At 49.9% G+C, this 25416-nt stretch overlaps 1 protein-coding gene across 7 annotated transcripts in view; it reads right to left on the reverse strand.

Moving 5' to 3' along the window:
• The window catches only part of COL22A1 (collagen type XXII alpha 1 chain), a 260407-nt gene that overhangs the window by 55974 nt on the left and 179017 nt on the right, over window positions 1-25416 (reverse strand). For all 7 annotated transcript variants that reach the window (XM_077847369.1, XM_077847367.1, XM_077847366.1 and 4 more), the window contains 7 exons: window positions 24502-24579; window positions 14840-14875; window positions 13379-13432; window positions 12150-12194; window positions 8313-8360; window positions 3099-3212; window positions 2696-2749 (listed from right to left, as the gene is read on the reverse strand). In XM_077847369.1, the coding sequence (XP_077703495.1) occupies window positions 2696-2749; window positions 3099-3212; window positions 8313-8360; window positions 12150-12194; window positions 13379-13432; window positions 14840-14875; window positions 24502-24579 (429 nt within the window). The remainder of the gene's footprint in view (window positions 1-2695; window positions 2750-3098; window positions 3213-8312; window positions 8361-12149; window positions 12195-13378; window positions 13433-14839; window positions 14876-24501; window positions 24580-25416) is intronic.

Genomic DNA, 25416 nt, shown 5'->3' on the forward strand with positions numbered 1-25416 from the left:
CTATAAACGGAGAGTTTTGAAAGCATACTAAGGGGTGTGTGTTTGGGGGGGTGCTGGTCCTACAGTTGGGCTGGCAGGGATTCCCCTCTGCTATGTCACCTAGTAGCTTGATAGTACTGAAATTTAACCTTGCTAAGCCTTAGCTTCCTAATCTGTAAGCGGGACAATATCCATACCTCCTAGGATGATGTTGACCATTGCAAGAGGGTACCGTAAAGCAGGTAACCTGTCTTTGGCCCTCAGAACATGGGGTATACAAGCCCACTGTAAATGCCTGGGGGCTCATTATGTAGGGGGGACCCCAAATGCTGCCAACTTCTCAAGGTCACCGTGGACTCCCAAGTGGAGACAGCTAGAACCCTGTCATTCAGCAGTGGCAGCGCTAATTTCTGTTCTTTTTCTGGATGGAAGCTTTATTTGGCTCTCTCTGAATATGTAAAGGAAGAAACCCTCCCTGGAAGCGAATTATAAAGGAACAAAGGCAGAGCCATTGTCCCAAGACACCAGCACTACAGTGGGATTGGGCTGATAAAGAAAACAATCCCTACTTAGTGGAGGGAACTCCTTATCTGTTTAATTGATTTGCTTTTGTTTCTCTGAATAAAAGCCATTCCTCAGCAGAGGCTAAACCCAGCAGTCGGGCAAATTGACAGCAAAGGTTACTTAAGGATCAGCTGAAACTGCCACCTGCAGAATCCTCCAGGCAAGGAGCTTAGCCGCAGCTGATGACCCCAGAAAGGGAGGGTAAAGCAAGGTAAATCCTTCAGGAGATGCTGCACGTTAAGAGTGTCTCTTAAGCTAACACTGACCAGGAAAAAAAAAAAAAAAAACTATTGTTCTGTCTACACTGATCATGATATCTCTAGTTCCTGAAGCAGGAGGCCTGGATGTCCAAACTCTGTAAGACCTCATAAAATCTATGGACCACAAACCCTCTATGTCTTAGCCTGCCAGGCAGGCCTGAGAACTCTGGATGTTTTCTATCCTGATACCCAACCGCTCCATTGAGTGCTCTGCTGTGACCCTACAGTATTTTTCTTTGCCTCCTAATATAATAGTAAGAGCTCCAACTCCCTTTTCCAGGGATGACCGTAAGGTAAGGCAAGGAAGCACTTGCCCTGGGTGTAACACGTAAGGGATTCTGGAAACACCAGTATCCAAGATAAATAATAGTCCAATGCCATGGTTTAAAAAGTCAAAATTAAGGCCAAATAGCCCAAGATGAACAAAATATTTTAAAAAATGTAAATAAACTGGGCTCTGATGGGGCTGGGATTAGGAGGAGTGAAGAAGGTAAGTAGTTCAAGTGTAGGGTTAAGTCCCATCTTTAGTGACATTTGCTTCCTTGTGGGTCAACTGCACTGATTTCAAACTTCTTAAAATATTGCATCAAAGTCTTATTTATATTGGTTAATGAGGTCTTGGGCTCCCACACCTGCGTCACCTGCTCCTGCCGTCACCATCAGGAGTCCACACCTTATATGCAGGTCCTCACCCCAGTCTCGGCCCTGCCACTTGCTGTGACCCCCTCCACCCCTGCCTCTGCCTCCTTGAATTGAAAGAACAAAAGTTAGGGTTGGTGGAGGGCCTACCATGTACCAGACCTGGCGGAGCATCTCCTGAGCAGTTGTCAGGGCCACGGGACTGGAAGGTCAATGCTTTGACACCCCGTTAGTTTGTCAGCAAGAAAGGGCAGAGCAGAAGTAGAAGGAAGTTAGCCCAAGGTCATCGCTAAGTGGGAAGGCCAAGTCCAGAGATGCAACTCCTGAACTCTCTCTCCTACTGATCATTCTCTGCTGGGTCTTGTGTCGGACAAGCCATGCTGTCGTGTCCCAGCCAGGCCACAGGAAGAGATACAGTGACACATCTGCCCCTGAATGTCAAGGCATTGTCAACAGCACAAAGGCCCCAAGCATCAGGGAGCCTCCAGGGTGCAGATGCTGAGGGAAGGGGAGTGAGGGTGGGTGGGGGTCAGCTCTCCTCCCTTCCTGCTCCTACCATCACCATCAGGAGTCCAAACACCATAGCCCGGACACCTGTTTCAGCAGTCAGGGCCTCCCTCGCATTCTATGGCTGAGATCACAGCTCCTTTTCCCAGACCAGTCTCCCTGGCTTTATGAAAGCACAAAGCTGCCCTGCCCGTGTTTCATGGGTGCCTTGTTACTCCTATGAGAGGCAGTAATGCTCACCCTACACTGCCATAGCACTTCCCTAATAACGTTTTTTATTGATCAACTAGCTTTTTTTTTTTTTATGCATTACTTTGTTCAACTCTAACAAATCTCTGAATCTAGCTTTTATTCTTATCATACATGGGTGGTGAAATTGAGGCCCAGAGGGGTCAAAGATTTTGCCTAAGGCCACATAGCTCTGACTCCACTCAGGGCTGGGATTCAAATCCAGCTTCGTCTGACCCCAAAGCTCGTGTCTTAACCGGTGACTATGACCTATTCCAATCCCCTAGCTCATTTCATTATTTGAGTACTGAGGCATTTCTAGATGAGTAGCCTGAGGTTCAACTGTGACCCTTTCCAAGGTCACTGAGATACTCGAAGCCATGGTTAGACCTTGAGTGTGGGCATCACGATTTTTAAAGCTTCGTTGCTCCACACTGGACATTATTCTTCGTCAGACTTAGATGAACCAGTAAGATGAGCAGAATGGACGCACACAAGGTTAATGAGGGCTCACTGACCTGTGGTCCAGCTATTCCTGGAGGCCCTGGGAGGCCCCTGGGCCCAGCATCTCCCTGTCGCAAGAACAGAAGACAAACAAACAAGAATTAGTGTCTGGAGCTCATAGCCAGAGTCATCAGCAAGCCACTGCCCTCGCACACCTATTCACGGATTTCCAGCGGCAATGTCCCTGCCCCCTCTCCCTCCATCCAGGATGTCTGAGCAAAGGGTTGTGGGCAGGTGGTAGTGCTGAGTGTGACTGTGCACTCATGGGCACAGCGCACAACTCATGTGGTGGCTGGTCCCCAAGATGACCCCTAGACCTCTGCTTCTTCCCATCTGGACAGAGAGGCAGTGTTAGGATCTCCAAGATGATGCATCTCATCGCAGTGATAAAGACAAACTGTCTCCTTCTCTCCTTACTTTTTTGCCTTCTGTGCCTTCTCTCCCTGGCTTTCCTGGGAGACCTTTGTCCCCTTTAAAACCTGGGAGGCCAGGGAGGCCCGGGGGTCCTGGAGGGCAGTCATTGCACACATCCTGAGAGAGAGAGAGAGAGAGAGAGAGAGAATAAATAACAATCACTTATAAAGCAAAAGTGGCCCATGCAAATGATGTAAAAACAAACAGGTGGACTGAGTCATCACCGGGAGTGTTTGTGTCAAACTTTGCATATTTTTCTCTCTTAATCTTAGATTTTAGCACTGATACAGCTGGATCATCACCTCGTTTCTCCCTACTTCTAGCCAGCCAGACTGCTTGAGCTATTGCCCGCAACGGTGCTGTTAAAAGTGCACCACGATCTGTGAGCAGTGAAAAGCATTAACAGTACAGATTTAATGCAAACATTTAGTATTGTTACAAATAACATGTCCTGTTCCTAAAGCGGGAGACAGAACAAAGCTGGAAGCTGAGCTCTCTGTCTCCTGGGTTTGCCTAAGTGGTTTGTGAACAAAGCAGCAGAACAAAGGAAGCAACAGGCACACAGCCTCGGGATTTTCTTGCTGTGACAGGCACCGGATCTAATCACACTTGCCTGGCATTATTCTTTGTCCAAAGTAGGTATTTAATCGATGCTCCTGGGAATTGAGCTTTGCTCTACTTCTTTGAGGCAGGTGAGTGCTGTCCCTGGTGTGATTTTAAAGGTCTCTCGGCCCAGGGAACATGTTTTCTAATTTGTCTGTGTCGTCCCAAGACCTCACAGTTTGGAGCACAGTGTGTACGGAGCAAAACTCGCTGGCTTGACCACACTGCAGCCTGTGTCTTATCCCATAGTCCTGTGGTGCTGCGTCTCTGTCATCCTCCCTCCCCTCTCCTTGTGATAAATGTTTGATAAGATAGTATAGAGAAGGCACTTAGAATAATGTCAGATTATTCCTTGCTAGGAATAATCTAGGCTTCTCAATTCACATCTGCATTTGGTGACTCTCTCGAAAAAGGACTTGTGAAGCCCCCACTGTTGGGCTCTGGGCCTTTCTGCTTTGAGACCACAATGAGTTCTTATCTTGAAGGGTTCAAGCTTAAATGGTGTCAATTAGCACAAAACAAACGCATTAACCGTGGCCTTTGGGATGCTCTGCTGCAGGCATCTGCACAGGCCTGTGGCAGCTGCACTCCTTCCTATGGAAGACCATGTTGCAGGTGACTTGGCATTCATCTTGGTCTCTAACTCAGGATGGAGGGGTTTTTCCATCACAAAAGTGACTCTGAATGGCCCGCCTTCCTTTCACCTGTTTCTCTCCCATTCAACCTTCCAAGAGTCTTTAGTGGCCTCCGACACCAAGATGCCTTCCCGATTAATTCAGACTGGGGACTGCTTTGGACTCCTGCTCCCACGACCCCAGGAACTCCTGCACTGGCCTCACTGTCCATGTACAGCTCCATCCCATCCCCACCAAGCACAGAGAAGGTGTCAGCTCTCAGAAGACAGAAGGAGAGTTGCTTTATCTTGACTTGCCCAATCCGGAGCAGAGGGCCTCCCATGGAGCAGGAGTTCAACACAGGAATGAGCCAGCTGACCCAACCAACCAGCCAATAGCCCTACTGATCTCCTGATCTTTTAGTGTCCTGTGCCATCTTCTTTTAGTGGGTGGTTTGAGAAGCTGAATATTTTTTAGAGGCTGGGGAGTGCCACATGTTGGGGTATACAAAGCGAGGGTGATTGCTGTTTTTTTGTTTGGAAGAGTAGCAGAGTGGGGAGGAAATCCCTTATCCCTGGACCTTCTCCTGTAGGTCTTTAAAATGAAGGGCACCCATGAAACACTGCGATAACAGGTGTCTGATGTGGGGAATGGGGCTAGCCTGGCGGCAGCAGGAATTCCAACCACTGGGATTTTGCTGGCATTAGAGGACACAGTGGTGATCTGGAAACCATTCTTCATGGTGGGATCCATACCATTTAGACGCTATATCTGTGTAATATAAGGTCTCACCACCTATTTCTTTCCAATTTCTGGAGGGCTCTCAGCCTGGGTCTATCTTAGTCACAGATTCTGTGTAGCACTGTTCCTTGAAGATGAGCCGTAGCAATTGCCAGACGTGCAGTGTGGGCAGGTGGTGGACTTACCGCACCCCTAGTCCCAGGGTCCAGGGAGCACAGTGAGACCAGCCCCCAACCTGCAGTCCCACCCATGCTCACTCTGGCCGCCCAGCTCTTAGGGCCCCCAGTTCCTCCTGACCCTCGGCTACCTCCAATGCCTTCAGATAGACCGGGTCCTGCTTGCAACCAGACCACACCGGAGCCTCTGCCCCCGCTGGGATCATGACTTCACTCCTCTGAGCCTCAGCCCTCTAACCTGTGAATGGAGGACCTCAAAATCCGGTGAAAAATAAATTAGGTAATGAATGAAAAATGCCTAAGGCCATGCCTGGCACATGATGAAGGCACAACGACCTTGGAGGCTAATCCGCCATCATGATTTCCATACTATTCCTTCCTTGAACCTGTTGCATGTCTCCTCTGCCAATCGGATGCCCTTGCTCATCGATACTGTGTGCCAACTCCTCTATTTAACAGAACCGCTCCGGCGAGTCACTCAATCCCTTTGAGTCTTTTGCCCCCTCATAGGGTCATTCTCCTTCCTTAGGGGATTATTGCAAACTCTAAATGAAACAGTGCATGCAGAGCACCTGGTGTGTTGCAGGGTTCCTGGGGTGGAATCTATAAATGTTGATTCCCTCTGGTCTCTGTCTCCTTTTTTTTTTGCCTAAGATGTTTTCATCAAACCCAGCTCACCGGGTTGGTAGTCAGCATGGTGCAGCATACCAAGTAAGCACACTCCCACATGCCTACCAAAGGGAGGAATGCCACAGTCTTTGCCACGTGAAGAAAGCAGCTGTTGCCCTTCAGGAGTAGAGATAACCCCCAGGTCATCTTACCCAACCTTTCACCAGATACCCGAGACCTCGCTGCAGTGCTCTTCCAAAGGGCCCTACAGCCTACCTCTCATACCTCTAGGTGACAGGCAGGCAGCTCCCCACCCACCTGTACTTGCTCAGGGATCCGGTCGGATGCATGAAGTAGTCAGGCGACAGAGGGGTTAAGCACAGAGGGTCTGCAGTCTGACACGTGGTGGGTTTGGTCTTGGCTCTGCCACTCTCCAGCTCTTACCTTGAACACGCGCCTGCCCCAGCTGTGCTCAACCTCCTCCCTGCAAAATGCAGACTTAACGGTGCCCACCTACTGGGTCGTTTGTGAAGATCAGATGAAATAATGTTCATCCCAGGGAGCCATCTGATGGAGACATCCTGAGGATGACCTCGCTGGGCACACAGCCAATTGCAGAAGTTTCTTTACCGGGGACTCGGGAGATGAACTTTCTACCCAGGCAGTTTTCCAACTATCAGAATGAAGTATGGGCTGCTATAAAATTCCTTGGGGGCAGAGATAAATATTCTGTAATGAAAAGATGCCTTCTCAGCAAGGGAGGGACCTGCCACCAGACACCTGGACCAGACCAGAAGGCTTCACCCTCCATCAAAATGGCAGCAGCTGACTGTGGAGCAGGGAGTGATGGCAGCAGGCTCTGCCGACCTGGGCAGACCCACTGGGCCCCAGGCAAAGCACAGCTCCACGGGCCCAGGGAGTCTTGGGTGCCACCCTGAATGTAGGTGGCCCCTGTCCCCTCTGGGGTTCCCAGCTGCTCTGAAGAACACAGCTGCATCCCATAGCAGGTAAGGAGCACCGATTGGACTAAATACCTGTCTCAGTGCTATAGCTGGAAAGCATGAAGCTCCCCATTCCTGTGGCAGAAAGACTGGCACGATCCGGGGTTGAATTCTTTGTGGGGGAAGGGCAGGGCTGATGCAAACCCAGCTCCTTCTAGAGCAACAGGATTATGAGAACTGATTTAGGCTAATAAAAGCTTCCAATAAACAAGGAACTTAATCAATAGGTAATGATTTCTTGTCATGCCCTCAACGATGAAAAAAGCTTTCTCTGGTCAATTAAAATCAGGAAAGACTTTCTCTTCTTCCTTTTTTTTTTTTTTTTTTAATAAAAAGTACAGCTTTCCACCCAGGCATCTCAATGTGTACAGAGATGAAAAGTCTCAGGCTTCTCCGAAAAGGTTTTCTTCTCTTCCTCGTTTTGCTCCCTCACTCTCAGGCAGGGAATCCTGTGCTTTTTTGACACCGCCCAAGTGCTTGTTCAGAATGCAGGAGGTGAGGAAGGAGCTGATCACACAAATGCCAAGTTTCACCTAAATTAAGACAAAGGCTTGACGCAGAGCCAGCAAAAGCGTCGTCCCTATGCACCACAGCGGGACTGTTCTTTCTGAAACACAGACCCTACCCGTCTGTCTTGCTTACAGCCATCCTTGGACGGGCACTTGGGCACCTCACTGTCCTCCCCCGATCTCACGAGAGGGGTGCCCCGCTTCTCAGAGAGCCTTTTGTGCTCATGGACAAGGTCAGCAAGTTCTGGAAACCAGTGAAGTCTGCACCCACATCCGGTCTCCTTCCTGGCCAAAGGGCTCAGCAGCGGCCTTCACCTCCCTGCCCTGTGCTCTGGCCCTTGCACCAGCAGGATGCACACCCAAGCTGTTTGGCTCTGCCTACGGCCCCCTTTGTAGAACACGAGACAGCCTTGTGTGGGGTTAGTCTCTGAACTCAGTGAGCACCGGGCGGCCTTCCCAGAAAGCCACTCACCCTCAAGGGCTTGCGTTCCTGGCACACAAAGCAACGACACAAATAGTACCAACCTCGCAGAGTGACCGTGGACATCAGGTAAGGGATGCACACCATGCATTTAGCACAGCCCTGCACACAGAACTTTCAGGGAGGATGGAAACGCTCCATATCTGCAGTCCGCCAAGGCGGGCTCTAGCCACATCAGGCTATTACATACTTAGAACACGGCTCGTGTGACCAAGGACCTGAATTTTTCACTGTATTTAATTTTAATTGACTTACACTTAAATTGACACATATGGCCAGTGGCTGCTGGATGAGACGGAGGATTTAGCACCTCGCCGGGCACATAGTGAGCTCTCAGCAAACAGGGCTGCTGTCATCAATACTCACACACAGTTGTTCAAGCAAAAACACCCCGCAACTTATTGAAACGTCCACACTCCCCACCCCCCATGTCCCCACCATCACCATTTCCAAATGCATGCATGTTGACTTCAGGCTTTTTACCTTAACCAAGAGATTTATGTCCCCTGGAGACAGCAGTGAGGAGGGACCCTGCCAAAGTAAAAATAAATGAACAGATGTATACACAGGCATGCACACGGTACATCCCATCCTTGCTCGGAGAGCATAAGGCCTTCAAAGTGTACGCAGGATGCAAACAGCCCTGTCTATGTCCCAAGCTGGGGAAGCAATGGAAACAAGCCACTTCTGAGGCAGCCACCGTACAGGCTCCCATTCCTAGCCATGGTTGACCGACCTCAACCTCCTGGTCCCCAGGCTCCTGTGGTGTCCCCTCCCCACTCCCCACCAAGTCCTGAGAGATCGTGCGGGTACTGTGGAAGGCAAAGGGGCAGGCCGTCCTGGATGCCCCCAGATGGCAAACGGCTGTTGCTCTCAGCCTAGTATGACTTTGAAGCCCCCTGTTCAGCTCTCCCAGGTGAAACGGCATCCTAAACCTCACCCTGCATCATACGGGTTGAAGGTGTCTAACTCTGGGGAAGAGAGTCCCGAAGTCAAGAGTGGTTACAAAGCCTCTGAAGGTATGCAGATGTCTGCGGGTCACCAAATTCACACTCAAACCCCCTGAGTTGGAGTGTGCTGTGTCAGCACAATGGCCCAAGGTGGGGGTGGAGGCTGGGTTCCCACCAGAGTATGAGAACACACAGCTGGAAGGAAAGCAGTAATCAAGGCAGACCCTGAAGGGAAGGGGGAGTTCTGGGCAGAACCGGAGTAGACTGCCAGGGTGTTTTGCAAACTTCTACATTTTGCAGCAGACAGAGAGAGCCAGAGGATCTATTCTCCAGAGGAAAGTGTTAGATTTTCCTTTAGAATATGGGAAGCCTGGGGCCGCGCGTGAGCGTGCAGTGGCTGATTTCTCCTGATTCTGTTGGCATTCCGGCTTATGAATTGTGAATGGACACCGGCATCCTGGGAATGCTGAAACCAGCACAATTTTCCTGGATACCAAACCCCATTTCCTGACCTCCTCCCCGCCGCCCCGGGGCTGCTGCTGCACCCTACGGCTAACAGAAGCCCTGTGACCATGGCATCAGGCCGGCTTGCTCAGGACACCCTTGGTAGTGACTGCAGGCGCGTGCGGGTCCTCTGTGCACCCTCTGGGCTATGACACAGGTGGACACCCGAGATCGGGACCGACAGATGTAGATGGGCAGGTGCCGAAGCGATGCCGGCCCCGCAGGCCGAGAGCGGGCTCTGCATGCACTTGCTACCGCCGAAGCCCAGGGACCCCTGGTTCTGAGCCAGTCCCTCCGGAGGAAGGCCAACCTCTGCAATATTGTTTATTGAAACTTTAATTCCGAAGCAGAAAGAGGAGGTTTTATCCTGAAGCCTTATGTTTTACCCTGGGAAGTTAATAACAGTGGAGGATCTATATTGTTCAAATCGGGATGGGACCGTGCTGTGGGGCCCCTATAGGCTGGGATGTTTCTGGGCCGTCATGGGGTTCCCCGGTATCACCAACCACATGGCCAGCAGCGCTCACAGAAGCAGAGAGGCCAGCCAGGGAGGCTCAGCCTAGGTACGGTGTGGCCTTGGGGCACAGTTTTGTGAAGGTCTTGTTGCACCCCGTTTCCGTAAACCTCATGGGGTAGGCGCAGGATGCGCAGAGGCCTCTCGACTCAAGGTGGGACCTGCCGGGCGGCTGTCCGCAGAGCCAGCGGCCCCTCTGGGCCCAGGCCAAGCCTGCTTTTCCCTGCTCTGTCCTCCTCCCTGGATCCCCATGGACTTCACCGTCAACCCATCCACTGCACCAGAATCCCTGCCAGAGGCTGCGCCTCTAGGGGCCTGACTCTCTGCACGGGGATTCCCAGCCCAGGAATTCTGGGGGCGCAGCACCGGAGAAACCCTCCGGGTCCCCTACTCTACCCCAAGGAGCAGGGACTGTGTGGTACAGGCTGAAGGCAGCCGGCGAGGGGTATCCAAACCCACTCACTCGAGAGACTGGCCCTGCCTGCTCCTGACGGGTGACCTCTAAGCCCTCGGATGCTCCGGCTGCTGAGGCTTGGGTGAGCTTCCCTCGTGGGCCACACGTCACGCTCTTACCAGCACCTGCCACCCTCTCTCATGCATCTGATCCCAGGAAACTGCAGGGGGGCTGAAGTGCTGTCCACACCAGTTCACCCCGGGGCGGGGGAGGTCACTGGAGGCCCTGGGCCTGGTCTCCCTGGGGCTATTCCTGTGCATTTTCCTGTGCCGGCCGTCACCTGTGTCCTCCCTCCGTAAGGAACTGTCATCGTGATGGAACAGTGCTCCTGAGTTCTTAGAGCCGTCCCACGGAGTCCTCCCAGGGAATCACGGAGCCTGAGGGTGTCTTGGGGGCCCCTGAAAAATGCCTTATCTGACCAGCAACAGCAAAGAGACCCTGAGAGCCGCTGGGCTGTACCTGGGACCACACGTGGGCAGTGTGTTCATTTAAAGGTGCTCTATTTCTTCCCCCTCCTTCCTCCCTCTCTCCCTCCATACCCCGCAGGTGCTCAGCCATGGGACAGTCCTGGTTGTCCACACTGTCGGTGGATGGTGCTGGCTTCTCTTTGCAGAGAGGTGTCGAGGCCTAGCTTCGGCAGAGGTCCCTGGAACCTCCGTTTAGCCTCTGCTCTGAACCTCAGTCACCCCCTGCTTCACCAGAGCCTTACCCTGGGCCAACGACGCAGCTTCTGGGGGCTCACTGGCTGCCGCAAAGCTGGCTCCCGTGGAGGAGGAGGGGAAGCGAGTTGTCCCTAAGCTCTCACTCGACCCTCCACTGGTCCCACAGGTAGGTCCCCTGGCGGGCCCAGCAACCCAGATGAGGCAGTGATGGCGCCCATGGGTGCTCGCCTGGCTCTTGCAGCGGCCAGGCTTGCAAAGGAGACTCTAACTCTCAGGCTCAGCCTAAAGGAGAGCTTTTGCCAGGTGAGCATCCTTGTTTCAGAGCCGGACGTACAGTCAGTCCCACGGGGGCCTCACAGTCCCAACTCCTGACGCAACCGTCTCTGCCCTCCTGGGTAACGTCCTTCAGCGGTGACCAGTCTCCCGTGTCTGCACTGCCCCCCACCCTGACTGCTCATCCTCACTGTTCCTCCCCTGGAGCCCACCCCTCCCCACACCCCTTGATGTCCTGGTCACTTAGCCCAGCCTTGGGGCTTCTCTGGCAACAGCAACCTAATCAAGAAGGCTAAACATGCTGCCCACGAGGGAGCCCGCAGGAGCCTTGGGCTGGAGCACCAAGAAGGGAGCACTTGGGACCAGCCATTTCCCTGCAACCCCACGGCTTCCACCATTCTCTCGGGAGAGGAAAGTTTCTGCCACTGTATAAATAAAAGGAGGGGGGGGGGATCCAGGGCAGTGATGACATCCTGGGACGGGGAGGAAATGGACCATTTACACTGTGATGTACACTGGGGACCATTTGCTCACCCCCAGACCAACTCCTTACCCTTCCCTGTCCTGTTCCAAGCTGGGGAGGCCGCTCCCCGGGAGCATCCGTGGGGCTCATTGCCTGCAGGCCTTGGCTGAGGCAGATGAGGGAGGCACTGTTAGGAGACGAGCTGGGGAGGAGACCCTGCTCCCCCGCTCAGGCCCTGGCTCTCTGGCAATGGCCTCGCACCCACAGCTATAGCCCCTCCCCACCCTCGCGCTCTCACTCTGCACTGGAAACAGGCTACGGTCCTGTCTGCCTCCCACTCTGGCTTATCTCTGGGCCCCCCAGCATCTCAGATCAGCCCCTGCCCCATGGCTCTGTAAGAAGTCCCTCTTTCAGCCTCCCAGACTATCTGAGTTGTGTTTTATTCCCACTGGAGCCCTGGCTGGGAGTTAATATTCATCCAGAACAGTGAGATGACATACAGGCTTGCCAGGAGGCCCTCTTTCTCCCGGATTTCCTGGTACACCCTAAGAGAAGAGAAAAGTGAAGCATTAACTGTGTGAAGCACATCATCCCGAGCCGCTCTGCCCACGCCACCCCCCACCCCACCTCTGTGTCCACCAAGGGTAACTGGGTAGAAAAAAGATCACCCAACCACAAAGACCGGTGCCAATAAAAATGCATGGCTTCCAGTCTCAGCTAAACCCTCAAATCTTCCCAGAAAATAGTCCACTGTGGCCAATAATTTAGAATAAGCCACCTTGCCTATAACTCCTACTCAAAATGCAACACTGAAAACAGTGCCTGCACGCTGAGCGTGTCCCTGTGTGTACACACACACATTTTCTTAAATTGCCAACATCCTTCTCTAAACACAGGTGGAAGGCCCAGCTCTGAAAAGAGGGCTGGGTATAAGGAGGTCACATTGAGATTGGGGCAGGGAAATGAGAGAGTATGTGGACAGGTTGCAGAGGGTAACTTTCTCCTCTACAGTAGAAGCAAGGAAGGGAAGGAGAAGGTGATTTAGTGTCCCCGCCAAAGTGGAAACTACGGATGGGGAGATGCGTGTCTAAGAGAAGTACTACGGCTGAATGGCGCTGGACAGCTGTGCTTCGTAGGAACTCAGCGCTGCCAGCCACGCATTGAGTCAGAGCGTGTGGTGAGCAACATCCGTGTGCCTGGCACAGGGGCCTGGAGATGCCTTAAGACATACATTCCCTCTCCTCTTGGAGCTCAGCTCTATCTAAGCAGAGGCCAGGCATGGAGAGAAGAGATGATTATCATTGCCACAATGTGGGAAGGGGTGTCATCCTCGGTGAGCATCGGGTAAGTCTGTGGGATTTACCCCTGAAAGAGGAAAGCCTTTGCACAGGGATGGGTCAGGAACAAGCCCATGGACAGCAAGTCCACGGCGGGCACTGGATCTTAGCAGAAATGGCCTGCTAGGTATGTAAGGAAGTTGACCAAAAAAGTGGGAGGCGTTGCACACAACATCTGGGAGCTAACGAGGTTCTGAAAGCATCAGATACACAAAAGCATCAATACAAAATCATAGCTCACAGGCAACAGAAGAGCAAAAATCTAAAAGTGTTCCTGGGGAAGGGGCAGGGATTAGTGGAGGGTTTCCTGGTCAAGAGAGGCTTGCAGGTGGCGGAGGTGGGCTTCCAGGGGAGTCTAGAAGAACCTCAGCTGAGCATTGCTCTTTACTTACATCCTGGCCAGCTGGTCCCTGGGGGCCGGGGAATCCGGGTAAGCCTCGGGATCCCTGAGAAAAAAAGAAGGTAAGACACTTGCCAACAGTTTAAGCAAAATCAGACCCCCCCCCTTCCTTGGCAATAGTTGGTTCTCATTGTAGAAATGGCCTGTTACTATGAGGAATCTGATATGATGTGTGTGCCAAGTGCCTCTGCTCAGCGCTTACGTCCCCAAGCTTGGGGAGGTGAGTGTGTTACACACACAAAGAACACTCCAGAACACCTTCACCGTGAGCCCTCCTGCCCAGGCCCCCGAGTGCAGGCTCCTTTCTAGAGTGGAAGGGTCAGCGCCTGCAGTGAGCTCACCATGACTCACCCCTCTGCGTCTGGTGGGTTGCCAGCCAGCTCCCTAAGTTAAAGCATGCGAGGCTCAGTGCCCAGTACTTAGAGGATGTTTATTATTTTTTGTTAGAAAATTCCTCCCATTCTGTTGAAAATTTCTGGACGGTATCAGGAATTCTCACAAATATCTTTCACTGCGGATCCCACTTCCTGTAGGAGTCTTCCTTCCGTAGATCTGTAGGTGGGAATCAGTAGATCTGTGCTGGCAGGTGCAGGGCCTGGGCCACAGGGCTGCTCTGGAGCTAACCCTGCCTCTCTGTGACCTCCCAGGGGTCCCCTGCATGACAACCCCTTCAGGGGAGCCCCATCCCCTGTATTATCCACCTTATTGCTCCACTACAGCAACTTGCTCTGAAATCTGATGCCTCTCAATGAACTATTCTGGGCCTCCGGTTCCTCATCTACAAAAATGGGTATTAAAACTCATTTTCTTGGTTTAGAAATCACTTGAGTGCAAATTACTTGAGTGCACTGAATTTTACCCATAAAGCATGTCATCATAGGTGCTAATCTGCAGCTCCTCTTGCTCTGGGGTAAGTTTATAGAAATTCACATTTTCTTAGTAAATGCATACATTCTGCTTATCATCAATGGCAGCTACTCCTAAGAACAAATGTTTCCTGAGAGCTTTCCTGTTCCTTCATGGCATTTAGCCCAACAGACCTCCACAACGGCCCATGGCTGAACATGCCCACTTTACAGACTAAGAGAGATCCCCCACTGAATCAGGACAATGCGGCTGGGGGTGGTGAAGCCAGGATTCAAAATTAGTTCTGCTGGTAATTAGATGAAACTCATCACACCCTGCTGTCCTTCTGGGGTGCCTAGATGCCAAAAAAAGCAAAGCCCGTCTCAGTCAGCCCAACTATAGCACGGGCATGTTGGATGAGAACATCGCCCATGCCCTTCCTACTTGTACCATTCCAGAGGATATGCTTATATCCTACAGTGTCTGGACTGTTTAATGGCAGGGATTTGCAGATAGCACTTGAGTTTGGCCCTTCCACTTTAAAATTGCTTTAATTAAAACAGGATTTCTCCATTAAGCCCAACCCTTCGTTTCACCCATACTGTACCGGGGGCCCTTTGTCTCCTGGTGGTCCAGAAGGGCCCTGAGAAACAAACAAACAGAACAAATAAGTCAAGTCAGAATGAAATGTTTCTTTAAATGTGCTGTCATGTTTATTTCCAAGCCAGGTCTTGAACTATCCTTGAAGGAGTAACTAACTCCCCCGACCTGCAAGCCACGGTGACACCTGCTCACCCCACCCAGGAATTCTGCACAAGGAGGTCTTCCCAGAACTACCTCCATCTGCCCCTGAATGGGTACCATCCTATCCTGGCACCCACTTGGTTCCTGATACCCGGGCTCATCTCCAGTTTGTAGCTCGGGTGCAGGGTGGGAATGAACATCCCAGCATCTTCATATGGTGACTCCCTCCTGCTTGGTACAGGCTGGGGGTACACTCAGGGCCAGACTCCCCGGCGTGGCCTGCTTTGGCTGATACTGCAATTCCTAAAAGGGGGTGTCTCTCTCTCTTACATACACACATATGGGTCTGCCCTCTAAGTCCTCAGTTTAGAATTTGGCTTCTAGAGATTGCTAAAATGTGGCCATTGATTAAGGTATTAGCATAGTTTTTGGTCCTGCCATGACTGGAATGCTCCCTTGCCCTGAGTCTTCATTATGCTCTGCTTCTGCTCTGCTTTTCTACCTGGACACATTCTTTTCACACTTTGGTTCTCAGCTGAGATGTCACTACCTTTGAAAGCCTTCCCTGGCTCCTCCCAGGATGCTCATTAGAGGTGGTCCCCTGTTCCCTCCATGCCTCCCATCCAGGATGCCATGCCTCAGTTTGCCATCACTTCTTGGCTGTCTGTCCTCCCCACTCAATGACCATGTGCCATGTGGTTGGGTGGGTACTAAGCTCCTTGCTCAGCACTGTCTCTCCAGCACCCAGCACAGTGCTGTCAGGACACTGTAGAGCACAGCAAGTGGCACTCCATCAACATTAAGATTTTAGAGCATGAGCACTTCAGAGTCAGGTATAATCACCCTCCATTGTCACTGATAATCAGAGTGAGGCCAGAGAGACTAGGACCTACCCAAGGCACAGTGGGAGTCACATGACAAAGGGGTTAGCCCACCTCCTGCTCAGTCTAGCATACCCTACATCTCCCTGCAGCAGAGCCCAGAATTTCCCCAGACACTCCCAAGAGGAAGAAAGAGCTTACAAAAATGCATAGGTTTCTGGCAATATGAGCCAGGTAACCTAAAAGTCTGCTTATGACATATATCCCAGAACTTTCTGATAAAACAGAGGAAGCAGCATGTTAAGTGCACAGCTGAGCACTTAAAGAAAGGAGGGAAAGTCTCCTGAGGTCTCAAGTCAAGCAGATAAATCAAGCAGGTAAGACAGGAGACTCCCTTCCATCTTGGGTCTAGTTGACTCAGAAGCCACTTTCAAAAAAAAAAAAAAAAAAAAGAAGCCACATTCTATCATTCTATTACTTCTCATTGGCTTCATCCAGGTGTAAGTCAATGATGCACATGGACCAATGCACACACATCTGAGGTTTGCTCTTTTCAAAGCATCTGCCTATTGAGACTGAACCCATTCTCCAAGCAGAGGACTGAGGGACAATTGGTTACTGCCAAGGGGAACGGTGCCAGGTCACCTTGGAGCCACCTTTGGTTCCAGATGAAACTCCATGATCTACCTGAAGCACTTAACATGTTCCTTTGCTCGAGCTCCAAATTCCTCTCTTATGTCATTTAATATAAAATCCACATATGAAAGGTGGATTCTGTTGTCAAAAAGGCATCCATTTTAAACCTTAGCTTTATCAATTATCAGCTGTGGGACCTTGAGTGAGTCACTTCGTCTCTGTGAGCTTCAGTTCTCCTCAAGTGGAATACAGTGCTAGACGGCCACTGTGCCTTGAGTGATCAGAAGTCAAAAAAGATGCTCTAAGGAAAGAACCAGGCCACTCAGGGCCTGGCCCATCCCTACAACTATTTTGTCAGTACACTCTTAAGAAATATCAGAGTGTTGGGGCGCCTGGTGGCTCAGCTGGTTAAGTGTCTGCCTTTGGCTCAGGGTCCTGGGATTGGGCCCTGCATGCGGCTCCCTGCTCAGTGGGGAGTCTACTTCTCCCTCTCTCTCTATCTCTTCTTCTACCTTGCTCCCCACTTGTGTCCTCTGATCTTTCTTGTGCTCTTTCTCAAATAAATTAAGAAAAAAAAAACAAAACAAAATATCAATGTGTTGAGGAGGAGAGAGCCAATAAATGGCATTCCTAAGCTGAAGCCTAAACAAGTTTCCAACAACCACAACCCTCTTTCCCATGATTATGCTCGCTGACATGTTTGCTCAAGAGCCACTTTATCCCAATACACAGATCTTGGCCTTTGATACCATTTTCCACCAGAAGGAAACACAACTCCTTGGAGAGATGACTGATTCCAGATCCGGACAAGAAATGTATACAAACCTAGGGCACCTGGTCATTCCAAAGAACAAGAACACTATCAAAGTCTGCTGGGCTTGTGTCAAAGGTACTCAGGGTCACTGAGATGAGCTCCTACTGGCATCAGCTAAGACAGCCTTCACGTCAAAGGGATGGATAACTGGACTATATTAAAACACATCAAATGTGTTTGAATCCATGAGTTCAAAATTATTGATGAAAAACAAAACACCTAATTAATCATTTTTGTCAGATGCAAGGGAATTGAGTCTTTATTTGAAAGTAATTGAAGGGAAAGACTGGAACATTCCCTCATATCCTGCCTTCCATATGAATTGTACCACTGGGTAGGTCGATTGTAATTGAGGGACCTCTCCATCTAGAAGTATTTCAGCAGATACATAAAAAAGAATTGGTAGAACAAGAAAGGCATCAGTTTGCAACCCTTGATGTGCTAATTGATCTAAGCACTGCACATCAAAGAGTGTGAACATCACAACAAGAGAGACCACCAGACACCATGTGCCTCCTAATGGAGGAACACACTCCCTATGAAGTCTTGCCAAACACATCAAGCCTGAATCTGATCAAGGCTTTAGGCCCAATTACGGATGTATAGGAGACACAGGGACAGAGCAATGTGTTAAATTACTAAATTAGCAAATTCCAGACTCGGGGAAGCTCTAGGAGGCCAAAAAAAAAAAAAAAAAAAAAAAAAAAAAAATCATCAATAAATAAACTGAAAAAGGAAAGAAAAACATAATGGAGGGGAAAACCTATATATTTATAGAGAACAGTTTTTTTTTTTTTTTTTTTTTTTTTTTTAATAGAGAACAGTTTTAAAGAAATCAACAGGACACCTGAGTGGCTTAGGGGGTTAAACGTCTAACTCTTGATTTTGGCTCAGGTTGTGATCTCAGGGTTTGTGGGATTGAGCCCTGTTTTAGGTTTTGTGCTGGGTGTGGAATCTGTTTATGATTCTCTCTCTCTTTCTCCCCCTCTACCTCTCCCCACTCTCTTACTCTAAAAAAAAAAAAAAAGAAATCAGCCAATTGCTATCTATATTTGGGTCATGATTCAAATAGGAGAACTGCATAGGCATGACATTTATGGAATAAATAGAAATCCTACCACTGACTGGATATTTGATGATTTATTTGGAATTGCTTTGGGGAGTATAATAATGAAATCCTGGTCACATTTAAAAGTCTTTACCTTTCAGAAACACACTGGAATTATTTACAGATACAAGGACATATGTTGGGGATTTGCTTCAAAATAATGGAGAACGGTGGAGGGTGAAGGGGAAGCGGAGGCCTTGGATAGGGATCCTGGTTGTCAGAGTGAAGTGTGGCTGCATGGGGTTCATTTGGCTATTCTTCCAAAATATTCTTTTGGTATATATGAAATTTTCCTTGATAAATATAAGTATATATGGAGTCTGTGTGTATGTGTGCACATGCTATATACATACACACATATAGGCACACATGCACACACACACCCATGCACCCCTGCACTTCTGTCCTTTGCTGATAACTGCAGAAAATGGAAATTCACAAAACTGAAAGCCCAGGAGGTTCCAGATATGCTAGGTACTCCCCTCTTTCTCTGCTATGCTGCTATGCTAACGGTACTGTTTCCCTCCTTTGAGGGTTGGTCATCTCTCATTCCTTCTCCCCACTGACATACGCAACACTAAGGGGCATTTTCTGCTCCACGATCTTTTATCTGAATGTTAATACGTGCCAGGCTCTGTGCTGGGCTTGGGGGAGGATGCAGGTGGGCATGGAGCCAGTTCCAGGAAAGAAAACCACCCCTTTAATAATGGGGCCTCAATGGGTCTGGGTTGAGGGTCACCAGAGCTGCTGCACCCACCTGACTTTGGGGAGGCTTTACCCAGATGGTGCTGGGTGAGAGAAGTTGCAGAAAGAAGCTGATGGGTTTACAGGCAGAGGAGGGACAAGGACGATTCTGGTAGAGGAGAAGTCAGACTTTGTGGAAGAAGAACAGGTTCCTTTCTCTAACATGGAGAATGCCAGGCGTCTGCAGCCAGAGCTTCCAAGGACAGCTAGGGTCTGTCAGGGTGAGAAGGCCCTGCAGTGCCCCTCAGGAGAAGTCTCCAAGATACTGATGAGCTCAAATCCGGGCTCTGGCGTGGAGAAGATATTGGAGAAAGCCAGGTACAGAGACCAGGTTGGAAATCTAGGAGGGAGGTTAACAGGGAGGCCGAGCGAGGCCAGAACCAGAGCCTGGCCCATTGTAAGTGCTCAGTAGGCCACAGGAATTAAAATTAGCAACAGAGATTAAAAGGAGGGCTCCCAATCAGAAGCAACAGTGGAAATTTATTTTAAAACTTAACTGTCATCAATGAAAAAAAACTCCAAGACTTTATTTTATTTTATTTTTTTCCAAGACTTTAATCTAAATAGCAAGAGTGGAATACTCAGCTCCTGGCCATGCACAGAGCCCTGGGGTCTGAGGGGTGACGTGCTATTCATACCCTCCCCACCTCTTCCACCTGCTGCCCATGGGGCCTCACTCTGCATGCAGAACAGGACGAGAGTGTGAGGCAGTGAGCGAAGCCCTGCACATCCCCTGAGCATCAGCTTAGCAGCAGCTACCGGGAAGTGCCCGGTGTCCCCAAGCAGGGCCAGGTAAGTGGCCACACGGCCACACCCAGTGCTTTCAAGGGAACCTGGCCAGCCTACTTCTTGGGATGGCCTGACCTGAGCCTCTCCCTGGTTCTTCTGACCAAAGGGATCGAACCAAAACCAAGGAACAGAAACTAACGGCTACTGAAATCTCTAGCCTGAAGCCAATGTGCTATCGTGTGTCGGCAATATTTTAGTAAAGAAAGAACCAGAGAACAAATGCTAGACGGGTGAGTCATAGCTCAGGGGCCAAGATGCGGGGAGAGGACGCTGTCCTGGGAGCGGCTGGGGAGCACGAACCGGTCGCTATCGCTGCCCTGCCCGCCGTGCGTGAGTGCAGGGGGCCCAGCCCGAGCTCTGCCACAGGCCAAGGGTCACTTCAGGCAAGTGGTGTCACCTTTTTGTCTCTTTTGACAGGAAAAGGAGAGAAGGACCTGCCTGGTGAGGCTGCCCTGCTGGCCCTCAGAGAGAGACGTCAAGACAGGGGAAGGAAAGGTCAGGGGGAGGATTTTGACGACATCGAAAGGTCAAAGGCACGGTACCAAGCATCACTGGCAATATTATCCTGTTGTAGCCTCCCAACAGCCCTGCTGATGCTGCAGAAATGACTGGCTCTTGACCCCCAAAGAGAGTGACAGGACCAGAAGGCCCGAGTCTCTGGGAGCACAGCCGTTGGGGGAAATGCGGCCCTTGCTGGCCTCCAGCTCCTGGCTTCGGGCAGGCTCAGTGGCTCCTTTGATCTGCCCTCAGGCCTAAGCTGGATCATTTTTAAGCGTTTAAAACCTTGCTAAAGGAAGATCAGAAACAACCTGAGATTAAAGGGATTTTTTTTTTTTTTTATGTCTTGAAGCAAGAGGCCAGAACTCCCGACAGCTGCTTCCCCATCCATGCCCCTGGCCAGTGAAGGCACAGGGGCTGGCAGGGAGAGCAGGGCTCCCTTCCAGGGGGTCGGCACAGCTCCTGGATGCCAAAGGCCTCGGAGCATAATGCCATGAGAGGAAGGATGCAAGGACGAACTCCTAAGTTGCTCCATCCTTCATGGAAATGAATAATTCTGCTCATCCTGCTGACACCACAGGGCGAGCGACACAGGCAATAGGAACTGGTTTGGGAGGAGGTGGGGAGCGATGTGCGGCCCGGCCCTGGCACCAGACTAGCTCTAGTCACTCTACCCCGTGAAGCTCAGGCGGTTTCCCAGGAGAACAGTGATGTAGCAGACGCTGTCGGCACCCCTCTCCAAACACCCGGACTCACAGCCACCTGGCCTTGTCTTGGGCTTTCCGCAGCCACAGGAGGACCCTTGGGCGGAGGGCCAGGCAGGCTGGGAGCTTCTGGGAGTCCGCCCCCCGGGAAGCAGCCCTCATCCACTGGCCAACAGGAGTGGGCATGTAAGCACTCCACCCCCCTTGCCGCCACTCAGAGAACAATTCCACAGCCCTCCAAGCATCCCCCGGGTGTCTGTGGAAGTGAGGCCTGGGCATCCGCCCACCATGGAAACCTGCTCATGAACACACCCTCCCTCACTCCCCTTCCTTTCTGCACAACCCAATAATCCCCTAAATGGTGATTTCTGGAACATTCCCTTGCCCTTGGATCCTGTTCTCAGAAGAGGCTTCTGCAGAATCTGGGCTTCACCTAGTAGTCAGGCAATGTTCACGGGGCTATAGGAGGTGGTGGTGTGCATACTTCGACACCTGGCACCCAGCCATACACACACCACTCGTGGCCCTGTTCCCACAAAGGGGTAGTGTAACCCCAGTGAGCCCACCCCCCCCCGGGCATCAGTCCTCACCCCCACCTTCTTCACCTCCTCTGACTCTCAATGCACCCCTACATCCTCTGTGCAGATTCCTAGGCCATCAGGAGCCTAGGCAAGGGGCCACGGACAAGATTTATGAAAATTCAGTAAGGTTTGGTCCACTCCGGAAGCTTGTAATAAGTTGAAGTGGAGGAAAGACAATAAACAGTTGATTTACGGCCCCTTGGCTGCAGCCAGCCAATTACTTTTCAGGTGGAATCACTTAGGCATGAACATATTTCACGGCTGATGTTAGCCAGCCCCGAAGCAGGAGGTGGTGTGGAGAGTGTCCACATCTGCCAACTGGCTCTCCAATTAAGGGTTTGACACAGTGAGTCCTTAGGGACAGACAGGGACACACAGAGACCTGTTGAGTGACAGAGGGGCCTACATTCAGCCTGCAGCTCACTTATAGAAAGTTTTCTATACTAGGGGGTAATTCCTGCAAGATGCAGGATCCTCACTCCAGCAGATTAGCCCCATGAGGAGGAGGAGGATTTCACAAATACCAAAGTCTGAACTACTGTATGTCTTCACTGCATCTTTTGCCATGGTGTTCCTTCCAGTTACCAAAAAAGCTGAAAAAAAAAAAAATAGCCAAAGACAAAAGACAAAGTTGATGTAATGATGTAATTGAAGTTGTAATGAGGGTTTGCTCTACCTGAGAATTTCTATTAAGAAAAGCAGATTAAAATTAGATATTCCCAAGGGGATTCTATATGCTTGCTCCATGGTTTCTGGGGATATTTGGGAAGACAGGTGTCCCATTGCTAGGGGTGTGATAGAAGACAGGTGGTTACTTCTGGTGGGGAGTAAATAAGGCAAGACAGGAGCAGGGGGAGAGGATGGGGGGTGCCCCAGAGAATTTCAGGGACAGAGTGAGATGCCCGACACCAGCGCTGGGATGAGAAAGGACCCCAGAGGGAAGGAAAAGGGGTTTCTCCTTGACAAGTGATATTGTGGGTAATAAACTGGGTTTCCTTTCAAATTATTTGAGAGACAAATGCAGAGTGCTGCTCCTTTAATTATTTTTGGTTGTGGTCTGCATTTCCTGAATGCAAAGCCAAGCAGAAACTGGGGTCATGTGCTGCTCTGGTTTATATTCGTGTTGCATTGAATAGGGACAGAGTTATGTTGCCCTTGTAGGGTAAATGATGCTAACAGCAACGACAATACATGGGTAGTGTGGACACCGTGAGGCTTAACAATAGCATTCATTTGAAAAGGACTGAGTGACTGATTGGCGGGCACTGAAGGGGGCACTTGACGGGATGAGCACTGGGTGTTATTCTGTATGTTGGCAAATTGAACACCAATAAAAAGTAAATTTATTATTTAAAAAAATGAAAAGGACTGAGTATTTGAGCTTCTTTTAATTAATTGTAAGACAGTGCTACAGACTGAATGTTTGTGTCTCCCCTAGATTCTTATATTGAAATCAAATCCCCCTTGTAATGGTATTTGGAAATGGGGGCTTCCAGAAATAATTAGGTAATGAGAGCAGAATCCTGGTGACTAGAATTAATGTCTTTACATAAGACACCCCAGAGGAGTGCCTGGGTGGCTCAGACAGTAAAGCATCTGAGTCTTGATTTCAGCTCAGGTTATGATCTCAGAGTCATGGAATCAAGCCTCACATTGGCCTTGGTGCTGGGCATGGAGCCTGCTGAGGATTCTCTCTCTTCCTCTCCCTCTGCCTCCCTGCCCTTGTTCTTTGTCTCTCTTAAGAAAGAGAGAAAAAGAAAGAAAGAAAGAAAGAAGAAAGAAAGAAAGAAAGAAAGAAAGAAAGAAAGAAAGAAAGAAAGAAAGAAAGAAAGAAAGGAAGGAAGGAAGGAAGAAAGAAAAAAGAAAAAAGTTAATACGATTTTAAGGTGCATTATCAATGAACAGTGTGTCCTTAGCAAAGGAGGGAGCAAACCAGAAGATACATTACCAGGATTGAAAAGTCCTTGAATTCTGAAGGCTATCATTCACTAAAAGGGGGCAGGAGGTATGCTCTTGTGATACAAAGGGAAGAATCAGAAGCAATGGGTGGAAGACACAGAAGACTATATTCCTATTCTTGATGAGAAAAAATTTCCAATAAATGTCTGTTCTCTACGGAAATAACTGTCTCAATTTCAAAGCCAGAGGTGCTTTCTTTGAAAGAAGAGTGTCGTCTATTTCTAGAGATATTCAGGTAGACTCTGGTTGAATATAATAGCTATCTTCAACTTGGACGGTGGCCCGGGCATCCCTGGTCCTTGCAATCTCTTATAACCTCTAAAGTCACCACCTTGAGGAAGTCTGTAGACTCACAATGTCCAGACTTATTCATCACACTGCCGATGCAAGGACCACTTTCTGGGATTTCATTGTGGGGACTGTATTAAACTTATGATTTAACTTATATCCTCACCTGTATACTAACTGGAGGCAGAAGGATCATGAACTCATTTTGTCTAAAATACACAAAAGCATGCAATTTCTCCCACATCCCACCCCTTCCCCAGATAATTCAGTTTCACTGGCTAGTCCTCAGATTTGCAAAAGTTTGGCCAGCAAGTCATTTTTTTTTTCTTTTCTAATTTTAATGAGTTTTGTTCTGTCCTCTTTCAATCAGACACGTCTTGGTCTCCCAAATGCCTTATTCCCATAGGAAATACACCAAGTTTTAGCACAAAGAAAGCCAGGGGACACATCTATACCCCAGTGGACCAGTGGATCATTAGGTTAGCTGGAAAGGGAGGGTCCTTGCAAGAAAGGCCCAGGGAGCCAACAGTGGCTGTTGTGGCCTGAGGGTAGGGGAGGACATTCTGGAAAAATAAAGACTCACAGGAGGGCCAGCTACTCCGATGCCTGGGTCGCCACGGTTGCCAGGAGAGCCAGGGATCCCAGGTGCACCTCGGTCCCCCTAGAGAGAGGAAAAATAAGATTAAGAGGTGAGTTCTGAGCAAGACAGAACCAGCATACGAAGGGAACTGTCCTGGCTGTGCTATCCATTAATGCCCTTCCTGCCACCTGGACACCGCATGTCCCTCCACAGCGGACAACCAGCCCATCACCCACCCAGTCCACCCCCCACAGGCACAGCCACCACTTGTGATCATGACCTTTCAAAGCTTACCATGCCCCAAACTTGACCATAGCTCCAAATGTGGTTATAACAAGATGATACCCCTCCCTGTGACCACAGTTCCAAATATTACTGTTTTCTCCAGACCTCATCATGCCCCTGTCCTGACCACACCTCAGATTTGACTATGTACCTGCATTTCAAATCAGTTCCCCAATCAATGATAATTTACCAATAACTTGCCAAGTCCCTCTTGCACAGGCCACTTTTCCAGGGTCTGGAGAGCAGGGACAACTGAGCTATAACCATTACCTACGCACACAGCGATTCAGAGAGTATGGTTTTCAGGCCTGTCCTCAATACCTAGTCACAGTTGATTCAAGATTATGTGACAAGTTCCCTGAGATTTAGTTTCTTCACAAAGGGGAGGTGACTACAGGAGCCTCCACGTCAGCGGGTGGTGTGCTCCTGAAGCAAAGCTGCATGCATGAGCGCCATCCTGACAGGGAGCCTGGCCCAGCTCTCAGTGCCAGGCAGATGTTTTGGCTAATGCCCCTCCTCTGTATCTGTCATTCAGGACTCTGATGGCAAGAGTAAAAGGGAAGAATGTCTGTTATTTCCTGTAGAAGGAAGCTGAGACTGAATCATACCCTTTTATCCACAATTTCAAAATCC

The sequence above is a fragment of the Canis aureus genome, chromosome 14 (genome assembly GCF_053574225.1).
Source record: "Canis aureus isolate CA01 chromosome 14, VMU_Caureus_v.1.0, whole genome shotgun sequence".
Taxonomy (NCBI): Eukaryota; Metazoa; Chordata; class Mammalia; order Carnivora; family Canidae; genus Canis; species Canis aureus.